This window comes from Vicugna pacos, chromosome X (assembly GCF_048564905.1).
Source record: "Vicugna pacos chromosome X, VicPac4, whole genome shotgun sequence".
Taxonomy (NCBI): Eukaryota; Metazoa; Chordata; class Mammalia; order Artiodactyla; family Camelidae; genus Vicugna; species Vicugna pacos.
Window position 1 is genome coordinate 79,384,821 of NC_133023.1, and position 11,432 is coordinate 79,396,252.

The 11,432-nt window shown below is 39.9% G+C and overlaps 1 protein-coding gene across 3 annotated transcripts in view; it reads left to right on the forward strand.

The window, feature by feature from the left end:
• AMMECR1 (AMMECR nuclear protein 1) overlaps positions 1-10,590 on the forward strand; it is a 102,793-nt gene extending 92,203 nt beyond the window's left edge. For 2 of the 3 annotated variants that reach the window (XM_006215189.4, XM_072955730.1), the window contains 3 exons: positions 2,423-2,513; positions 3,817-3,913; positions 6,224-10,590. In XM_006215189.4, the coding sequence (XP_006215251.1) occupies positions 2,423-2,513; positions 3,817-3,913; positions 6,224-6,338 (303 nt within the window). In that variant the 3' untranslated portion in view covers positions 6,339-10,590. The remainder of the gene's footprint in view (positions 1-2,422; positions 2,514-3,816; positions 3,914-6,223) is intronic. The other variant, XR_012067424.1, reaches the window with a different exon arrangement.
• Positions 10,591-11,432: the final 842 nt, after the last annotated feature.

An 11,432-nucleotide genomic window follows, 5' to 3' on the forward strand; every position in this document is an offset into this window, starting at 1 on the left:
AAATCACCATACCTACAGTTCAATATACAAGGGCTTTCAAATGCTCAGAACCATAGGAACACAGAGAAGAATTCAAAATTGTCAATGTGGTACTAATTTAAAATGGGAGAGTTTTGATAATTTTTTTCCTATCAAACTTGATGGTGGGGCCTTCTCAAAATACAAAAGTAAATCAATTTTATTTGTGAACAATTTTTATTTTGGTCAGTACGTCCTTCCAATTTGGTCTTAACTTCCTCATATTTATCTTTATTAAGATATTATTCACATACCATACACTTGGTCTTATCTCTTTTCATTATTAAGTTACTAGGCTTCAAAAGCTCTGTAATTTTTGTTGAAGAGCACAGAATGTACTTATGTCTAAATCACCTCCAATTTGCCTAAATCACTTTTTTGCAACACATAGTCTGTCAGAGCTAGACTGATTATTAGAGGTTACCTGGAATAAAAATCACCCGGGGAGTTGTTCTTTTCCCAAACTATACTTGCTGAAGTATAAAACCTCCTAAAATTCTTATAAAATTTTGCAGCCTCCATCCCCACCCCATGCTAATTAAACAGTACTGATTCAGCCTAACATTCCCACCTCCCAGGGAAACATTCTTCCTCTCACAATTTTGATTAGACACTTTAATAAACACCAAAATTCTTTTCAATTTTAACTTGACAGATTTTTGATAAATTGAGTTGAAGATGGCAGAATTCACCTCAGTGAATGATGGGAGCATAAATTATTTATGCCATATATTTTTAAAAATAAATTATGAAGGCTCTGATATTATTGAAGGAAAAAAATTTCAAAGTCACTGATCAGAAAGTCAGTATCCAGAAACTGTTGCAAATTTGTCATTGTCTCCGTACCGTGTCAGGCACTGGGGAGATGAGTAGATGTCCTTTATCCTGGAAATGTCTGATAGCTAAGCACTCATATTTCTTCTCAGCTGTCCACAGTCATTTCCCACAGGGTAGGGGAGGCCTTATTGTGTTAGTTTTTAAACAGCTGCCCTGATCGCATTCTCAGCAGAAGGAGATTCATAAGAATACTGATATTAGATAGAAGAAATGACCACAGAGATAGGCTTTAATAAAAAAACATAAACTGCTCAGAAGATCTGTCAGACTCTAATGGATGGTTGTGTGAAGACTTAGGTAAAAACTGAAATGGATTTTCCAGAGGACTTTTTTTCCCTGAAAAATTGAAAACTTTCAGGCTAAGTGCAGAAGAAGTGGAAGAAGTTTCTGTGGACCCCTTTTCCTCTTCTAGACCTTCACATCCATTTATGTGTATGGCTGTAACCACCTGCTCTGAAAAGAAGCCTCTTTCTTGTGTAAAAAATGTGTACCTGGTCCTAACATCTTCCCTCCAGGACCTTGGACAACCTTAAGCTCCACCTGGGAATCGTTGATCTAAAGCAGCCATGGATTTAGGAGGAAAGAACGGAGTTGTTATACTTTTGAAATGTCATTTTTGTTATCCATGTTTATAAAGAAGTAAAGAACCTTTTAATGAACTTTAGCTCTATATACTATTCTATGTGAGATATGAGGGGAAAGGACAGATTCCTTTTCACTGGATGCTAATCAAGGAAAAAGTACCTTACTTTCTTAAAACATTAGCAAGAAATTGCCCACAGTTACTTGGGAGACTCCCTTTTTTAGGGTACCACCAAAAGTTAGCCGGTTTCACATAATAAAGTGATAGTGGTCTCTGAGTTAGTGTATAAGAAACTATGCAAAAATGCCCTGCCCTGAAGTAACTGGAAATCTTTATTGCTCTTAGATTTGGCAGCAGTGTATGAGGGCAATGATGGAGATGGACAGTGAGGGTTTGCCACCCCCACTTTAAGCCACAGTACATTTTTCAGAAGTACTATCTGTAATGGGTGACGATGTAGGATCTGGGAGTTGTTGGTTTTTTAAGTCTTATCTGTGTTTATCTACATATAATTCAAGGTTTTAAAGAGACTAGGCAGTTTGGGAAGAGTCAGCAGCCCTTGAAGTTTAAGAACGCAATCTGAAATGGTGATTCTGCCTGAAAGCAGGATGGTTGTTTGCTGTCTCTCTGAAGTCAGTTCCCTGGGTCTCATTTCTTATTGTCATGAGCTACAATTTGGGGATGGGGGCCGGACTTTTGCCATTGACCATCTTATTCTACGTACAGCCCCAAAATGGTTGTTCCAGTTCCAAACAGAATAGCATAGCCCGGCACATGTTGGGCACATGCCAGTCAATGTTTTCAGTCTCCATGGCCATCATAATGGCCTTCGAATCCAAAGTCAGTGCTTTGGAAAGAGAGAACGGATATGCACTTCAAAAAACAAGGGGAAAGGAAGAACTGCTTCTCTTGAAAATTAAATGTAACTTTTTCTTTGGTTTCTTTGAAGAAGACTGTACTAATAAAACTGCCAATTTCTTTCAGGTGGGTGTACATGGCATTAGAATAGAATTCATCAATGAAAAAGGATCAAAACGCACCGCCACCTACCTACCGGAGGTTGCAAAGGAGCAAGGTCATTGTTGTACTTTATTTCATAAGATCTGGTGAAGAATTTAAACAAATATACAAATTGCAATGCACTATCTGACCTTGCAGTTATGTCTGATAATTGATCACTGACAAATTATAAGAAATGACTCTTCCATCACTGCCACTGCAACGTCTGTATGAAATCGGTAAATTATACAGAAGCTGAACCTCTGCACCAAAGTCTGGCAGCAAAGACATACAAAAGTATACTTTCCAAAAGCAAAGATTTGTGAAAGTTGGGTTTTATTTTAAGGCAATGGTTTGCTACAAATTTAAAGTGCCATTTCCCCATATTCTACTGTGCTGCACCCTCGCGGCAAAAACAAGTCTCAGCCACATAGTTCATTGTCAGTATCAAATGTTTCCTTCTTCTGGGACTGCCATTACTCATTCTGCTACTATCAAGACTGTAGGTTTCCCAAGATTAGGAGCATTGAGAATATTAGTTTTATATGTTCCTAATCAACAAATGTTTTTTGATTTTGCAGATAAAGCACAAACCTTTATGAACCACCACTGTAACACAAAATAAAGTTTCACCCCGTAGTATCTTGTCCTTCCTAGCCACTACTCAATTCTTGTTTCATGTTAGTTGAAATGAATCTCTCTTCTTTATCTCATGGAGCATTTCTTCTCAGAAAGCATCTGCTATTTGCTTTTCCCATGTCTGTTTCATATAAATTTGAGATAGATAACTGCAAAAATTTACTACCATTAAGCCCCCTAAACAAGAGAATTAGTCTTTAAGGCAGCTATCTGAAGATTATTGGGGCTGCTTTTGAAGTTGTCTTAATTCTGTAGTTCCGTTGACGTCGTAAGGCTTACATAAGAGGTGGAAGGCTTCAACCATGAGTGTGCATCCTGTGTCAGAACTGATAAAAATGCCTTTGAATCCTGCACACAGATGCACTTGATTGATGCCAGAAGATACCATTAGAAATGGCAATTACCATGGGTTAGTGTGGGAGTCCTAATAACTACTATTGAGTTGGCACAATGATGCTTTTCCCTCCCATTTAAAAATGTCACTGGTGGAGGAGAGTACAGTGTTTGTGGCTTGTTGCTGAGACGTGGCTGAGCGGTCACTGCCAGTCTCTTAGGCTCCTTACCTTCCAGTGTGGTTGAAATAAAGAAGCCAATGTTGCTAGCCATTGTGCATAGCTAGAACTTTAGGTCTGCAGTGGTGTAGCTGCTTTTGTGCAGGATGAAATGTGTGATTGTTTTTAGGGCCAAAGGTGCTTGTTACATGTGCTTGACTGGTATTTTATCTGGTCTGCTCTCCACAGGATGGGACCATATTCAGACCATAGACTCCTTACTGAGGAAAGGAGGATACAAAGCTCCGATTACTAATGAATTCAGGAAAACCATAAAACTGACCAGGTACAAAAGGCATCTCCTAGTGCAAGGCTAACCAGTACATCTTGATGCATATACCTATAATCCTTTGATCTCTCTCCTCTCTTAACTGCACTTGTGTCTCTTCTGAAACAGAGTGGAAGTGAATGGCAGTACTGTGTACTGGGGGTGGAGACAGTGGAACCCTGCTGGGCAGTAAAACCCGTATCATGTATGAGCCCATCCTTCCCATCTTAGCTCTGTGTGATTACTCTGGCTTTGCCTAAGCAAGCCCTCTGAGCCTTTAGACTGCATTATTGAAGAAAGTTACCCGAATTAGCTATTGGCTAGCTTTCGACATTGCTTAGCAGAACCCCAGGATTCTGATCAGCAGTCCCCAAATGTGAATTTCATCTTAGAATTTTGGCAGTGATAGAAAGCTTGCTGAAAAACATAATTGAGCTAAGACTCACATATGCTAAATAAATTTCCGCATGGGCTCATAGGGGTACTTATTTAAAAAGGAAACTATCAAATGGGTTACTGTTTCCATTTATTTTAATTCCACAAAACCACATTGGATGCCTATAGTCTAAAAATGGACTCTTCTCAGCTCTGAGGAGTTAACAAATTTGAAAATGCCTCCATCTCTGCTTTCTCTGAGCTCACATTCTAGGAAAATAGAAGAGCATGTACAATAATAATTATCACTATCAGGCAGAATGTGATGGATGCTGTCAAGTCATAGAGTAGGGAAAGAGGAATCCCAGAAAATTTCAAAGAGGAGGTCGATTTGAGGCTGAGCTCACTGAGTAGAATATTTGATAGGTGGAGAGTGAGGGAGGAAGGGATTAACTTAAAGAGAACTTAGTGAGTCAATGCATGTAGGTGGTGAAATACAGAGCAAATTCTAAGGAATGTTCCAAAGTCTGATTTGGTTGGTCTTTCGGTGTATATATAGAAGGTGGTCATTGAAATATGGCCCAGGTTAGATCATGGAGACTAAGGAGTTTAGACCTGATTCTATACGCAGTTGGTGGCCACTGAAGGGTTTTAAACAGATGAACTTGGGGAGGTGTAAGTTTGGCACAGGAAAATTTGTTAGGAGACAGGGCTTTTATCTAAGAATCTATGGCAGCAATCCAAAGAAGGTGAACTGGGAGCCTTAACAAGAGCTGTGGCAGGGGGATGGGAAGAAAGAAGGGAAAAGAAGATGTTGTGGAAGGAATAAAAGGACTTAATCATCATTCAGAAGTAGGGAAGAGGAGCAAGTCAAGACTTTCGTCTAGATAAAAGGGACCAAGGCAGTCCATTTAAACTAAGAGAAGGGACCACGTTGAAGAGAGTCACACTTATGCATTGATTCTGGATTTGAAGTGCTTTCTGGGATATGTGTATAGAAATATCCCATAGGTCATGAAAGTATACGTGTGTAAAGAGCTTATGGCTGGAGATGGTGATTTGGGATTGTCTGTAATAGAGGACATGGTTGAAGCTATGAGGCTAGGGTTCACTGGGTGGGGACAGAGGATAGGGTCAAAGGCACTGAAGGTAGAAACGTAGGAAAATGCTACAAGGCAGGGGTCAGATGAGTAGTCAGAGAGATAAGGAGCAGTCCGAGAGGCGGGGGGAGAACCAGGGGAGTGTGGAGTTGCAGAACGCAAGGCACCAGAGAGCTCCAAACAGGGAGTGGTGAGCGGCATGATAATGGAGCGGCCGAGCAGGGTGGGGGGTGACCTGAAAGAGCAGCCTCTGTGGAGGAGCGGCAGCACGAGCCAAGATGCACTGGGCCAAGGAGCAGCGTGAGATGAGGGATGGAAGGTGGAAAATACACGTTACTATTTTGAGAAGCGTGGCAAGGAAAAGAAACCTGGAGCTGGGGAAACACAGGGTTGGGACACCGAGAGTAAGACAAGTGTTTTGTTGTTACTGTTTTCACTTAACGGCAAGACCGGAGATGTGCGGACAGAAGGAAGGAATGGTAGGAGAGGAAGCAAGGGGAGATCCCGGAAGAAAAAGTAGTCAAGTGCATGAAATGCACACATGATAGTAACGGGCTGGCTTTCCTCTGTTCTTTCCTGTTAGCAAACCGGAGCTGAGGGGGCAATACAATCTCTAGAACAATTTGAATGAGGAGTAGTAGAGTGGAAAGAGCACCGGACTCAGACTCTGGATTCCTGGGTTCTGATCTCAGCTCTGCTGCTTACTAGCTGTGTGACACTGGGCAAGTCATTTCTCTCTCGGCCTCTGTTCCCTGTTCTACAAAATGACCTAAGAGGGTCCCTCCTAGCTCTGACATTGGCATGTCACCTGCCTCTTGATGTTAACTTTGTCTCTTCCCTGACTTTCTTTCAGGTACCGTAGTGAAAAGATGACCTTGAGCTATGCTGAATACCTTGCTCATCGCCAGCATCATCATTTCCAAAATGGCATTGGGCATCCCCTTCCGCCATACAACCATTATTCCTGACACTGAGCCGCGCAGCCAGTCACTGGGCCTCTCTGCAGACCTCTTCCCAGGAGACCCTACCCCTTCTTGGTCTAGCTATCTCTTTTACTGTACCATTTTATGATGATAGTTTCCGTTGCCATGGTGAAGCTTCGACATCGTCAATTAAGATCATCATGGTAACGGGTAGGAAAATGGCATTTATTAAGATCATGTTTTATTATTTTAGATCATTGATTTTTTTTTTGCAGCACATATGAATTTCGGGATTTTTCTCTCCTTACAATATTATATAGAATTTTGCTTTGCTATCTCAGTCAGGTTTCTGTCTTTCTGTCTTTCCTGCCTTCCTGTCTTCTTTCCTTCCTTCTTTCCTTCTTCTCTTCCTTCTTTCGACTGTGGATGGAAGAAATTGTGCAGTTAAGTATTTTATTTAGGTTTTTCTCTTGCTTTCCTCGGTAAGATAGATCATTTTTGATAGCCGTGTTTCAGAATAATTCATATCAAATTCAGGTATTTGTATATTAATGTTGAATTTGTCTAAAATTCATTTTGCTATGAGAGCTTAGTATGTGGGTCTTCACTCCGTAAGTATATGCTTTTCCCCTGGTTAAAATATATGAACTTTAGTTCTAGTATAGAACACTCGAAGGTCCATGATAGGCCTTGTCACAGAGAGTGAGAAATCATTTATGCCTATTGTGCTGGTTATTATAGGAAAATCCATCTCATCACTTTATAGAACCAACTTACGAACTGAAACACTGTTTTAAGAAAGTACAAGCTACCTTTGAAATATGCTACAGAAATCATTTTGACAAAAATATCAGGAAGAGAGCAGATACAGAATTTAGTGCCTTTGAGAAGAATATAATTAAGTGGAATTAAGAGGGGTTAGAAAAAAGGCAATTTAGAGAGATATTCTTATAAAATGTTATTGTTTCTATATGTGAAACAACAGATTAGACAAATTCCTTACTCTGAAGTATTTTTTTAAGCTGAAAAAAATTTATTTTGAGCAAGTAACCAAAAAGAGACATTTGTCTATTATATATTAATTTAAATTTGTTAGCTTTAGGTTTCAATAAGTCATGATTGGCCAGAGACAATTATAGCTACCATTTAAAGAAATGGTAAAGATAATCTAGTGAAACAAAAGTTCATACATGCCATGATTTTGGATGTTTGTCATGGGGACAATACTGGAGTTTTAGAAATCCTGTAAAATCGCTTGAATCTCTTTCTGCACTACATACGTTTGAGAGAAACACATTTACTATATTGATAAGATTGTTATGTTACACCTGGAAAAATGGAGTTGGCATTTAGATGTGATAGAGTTGTTAGAGCCCAGTTCATTTGCAGGGCTAGGCTTCCCATGATGCATACAAAGAGAACTTCCTCATGTCAATAGGAGGTCCATATGTATACCCCAGAAAAAGTGACAGATGATTCTGGAGAAAAATTACCTTCATTTTATGGTAGTAAATATGTGTGTGTGTGTGTGTGTGTGTGTGTGTGTGTGTGTAAAAATTTTTTTCAAACAGGAAACAAATATATCAAGTGATGAATATAAGTATGGTGCAGAATATATGGTCTAAAACTAAGATGTCACTGAGTGTCAAAATGGCATAGCTTATACGTGTAGTTGCTGTGACAAGTGACAGACTGCTAGTTCAGAATTTGAAAACCTTTTCTAGTTTGTGAGATAATTGGCTGAATTCCTTCTGCTTGCCCTTGTGGCAAAGCAAACTGCTTTCATTTCTGATGAGAGTTCTCAGAGGTTTGTTGGTATTCCTTCATCCACAGCATCCGTTGTTAAAATAAACATTTTCAGTTGTGATGCCTTAAATAAGAAGCCAATTGTTAGCCTGAAACGGGATCTCGGTAGCCAGTTCCCTTGAACCTAGAGATGAGTCAGAGAAAGCTACCTGTTGGGCTTTAGAAAGGGATTTTTGAGTACTTTCATTTCTACTTGGGAGCATTTTGGAGCAGATTCATCTTTCAGTATAAAAACAAGTGGCTACCTGATAGAAACTTTTTCTTGCCCTTATAGGGATACTGAGCACAAGCTGAATGATATTGTTTGCTGCAAAAAAAAAAAGTAAATCAAACAAGCAAACTGAAGAGAGACAAAATAGACCAATATTGATCCATCTTGTCCATCATCTCATCAGTTCAACAGGCTCCTCATCCTGGGTGAGCTCATGGTTAGAAGTTTTTTTTTTTAAAGAAAAGATCTATTACATACACATATGTGTGTGTTTATGTATTTAACGGTGCTAATCAATCTTGAGCAGGTCACGTGACTGGTCATGCGGACTCTAAAATCATATCAGATTTTTTAAAATTCTTGATATATGCAGATGTTATACAGATTTTCTTACCAGTGTAATAATGTTATACTGAAGAAATAACCATCCTGCAGGCTTCAGAGGACGAGGTCAGCAATATTTCCCACCATGGCTTGGGGGAAAAGGATAGTTTTGTCTCCTTTTGTACTCAGATTAATGCACAGTGCATCTTTTGTGTCTAAGTAGCTGTTGATTAAAAGACTTTGTAGTGTAAAGGGTGTTATACAAACTTGTAATGGTGTGCTTCAAACAAATGCTAGACCCTTTCACCTTTGTCGTATATTGCAAAGCTGTTAAATATGTGGTTTGAATTAACTTTGAACATGTTGAAATATGTAGCATGTGTTTTTAACTCAGACGAAGATTCTAATTGCACAGATTGTGTTCTAGCCAGTTGTGGTTTATTTGTTCAGAAACACAAATGTGAATTGCACTCTTATCACCAGAATATTGTGTAAGTTCAGTGATCTGTAAACAGCTCAGAAGTAATACTTGAACTTCATTTGAGTAGCACAAAGTTTACATAGCCCCCCTTTTAAATGTTGATTAGTTCCATTTATGTTTTCCGTTTTCAAATGCAACTGAGTATTTTTCCTCTTGGAAAATAGTACGTATTTTACTTTGGTATGTAGCAAAAGGCTTCCAATTCTGGAAGGGTTTTCTTGTTCTTAAACAAGGTCAGCCAGGTACCAGATTCTAAAAGAACAACTGCCCCTCCCCCTCCCCCATTAAGTGGCCTTCTGACTGCACGAGACCGTGCTACCGCCCACTCCAGGCTCCCCGGTCATGAGAGGCCGGTATAACTGATGGAGGAAGTGTAAGGCTTGCTCTCTCTGCTCCCGTCTACCCCACCCCGCCCCGCTTAAAGCAATTAGATTTTCAGTCCAGTGCGTATAGCCCCCATGCCCAGCACACCGGAAGTTTGTATACTGGCCTCTTTTCATGTCTTCAAATGTGCAGGAAATTCGAAACTGTCATCTGGAATAGGTTCCATCTCTTCTGTGTGTTAGATCAAACCAAAGAAGCCCCCCAGCCATGCCCAAATGCTGCTCCAAAAGCCTGCCTTCCAGTCCTTACAAAAACCTTGCAGGATTAAATGTGTTAACTTTTTTATTTTTGTACAGTTTCTAAGTGATTTTTGCTAGTGATGTTAAATTGAATTAAGTTTATTTGAAGGGGTGTGAGCACCTCCTCCATTTGAATAAACTGGTGACTTTCCTTTTCTTTTTTAAAAGTGGAAACCCGTTGTGTGCCTCTCGATTTAAGGGTTTCTGATTACATTATTCTTAAGACCAGCATCGATCCTTTATATACAAAGATATGTTTTCCTTGTTTTTTATTACTGTTTCAGAAGAAAATAAACCTTTTATTTTGCTCTGGACCCAGTAACTGCGCTGGTACATAGACGCACTGAGAAAACAAACTTTTGTAACCACCTCTGACTGTTTTTGTATATGAAAGTTGATTACTTTTGAAATATTTGGATCTAGTTTCTAAGTTATTTTAGTGTTTTATATGTTCCCCGCAATTACTTTGAATCGGTCACCAGCATAATGAGTTCTTGGTGATGCAGTGGTGAGACTTGTAATGAGCAAAGCTACCTGGAGTAGCTCGTCTCCTCCTCCTTTCTTAGTACCCTGGTTTTTGATTACAGTAAGACATCAGATTCCCCAAAACCCCTTCCAGTATAACTAGCTCCTCCTTCCTTCCACATTTAATTGCTTAATAGTTTGAAGAAACTATTGGAAATGGGCATTTTATATGACATGTATGGCTTTAAAATATTACAGATGAAGAAAAAGAAAAATGAGAAGGTTTATGTGGGCCTGTAAGGTATGGCTGTGGAAAGATATTGTAGTAGTTTTGACACTATTGTTATTACCTTTAAAATCATTTACCCAATAAAATGTTAAAACTGAGTTATCATTTGTTGTTTCTTCCTTTCACCTGCCTCATCAGAGGATCTGGGGCTTGTGGGTACTTCTTACTAAAAAAAAAAAAAAACACCAACAGTTGATGCCTTTGGAATAACTTACTTAGGAACTGATCTTGATTTCTTTCCAAACTGGGCACTTGGGAAGCTTCACCTGCTTACAGCTGCTCCCCTCCACATGATTTGCCTATGTCATTCTTTCCTCCAGCCCTGAGCCCTGCCTTGGTGATAGACCCTAGCCTTTATTGGACAGTCTGTCCTGGCCATGATCTGAGGCAACCATCACACTTGAGTTCCAGTGGCAGCATAGCTGTACTTAAGCCTGCACCAAATTTCTTCCAAATCGGTGCGTTACCGGGTGTTTCCGCTCTGTGAGCTGGTAGGGGGCAGTAGCGAAACCATCTGATGAGATGGGAAGGCTTTCTTCTGCCATCAAAGTTTGGCCATTTTCTCAGTTCAGGACAGAACTGGAAAATGCCCACGATGTGGCCACTCGGAGCTTGTCCACATTCATACACTAAGCACCTCACACACATAAACTTATCACCAGTTACTTTCCCAGTCCAGATGGGAGCCGCCATCAAGCAAGAGATCTCTGGGAGTGCTACCTCTATCAGCTGCTGCCTTTTCTCTCTACAGAAAGGCCACTGAGACATTGTTGAAATACCTCTGGCTCTTTCTCAACGATTTGCTGTCTTGGTTTCATCATGCATATTTCAGGATTAATTGCCAGTGAATAAATGCAGGACATTTTTCTGTTACATTGCCCCAAAGCCCCCACTACCCGTGTGAATTTGATGACACGTGCTTGTGTCAATCACAGTGGCT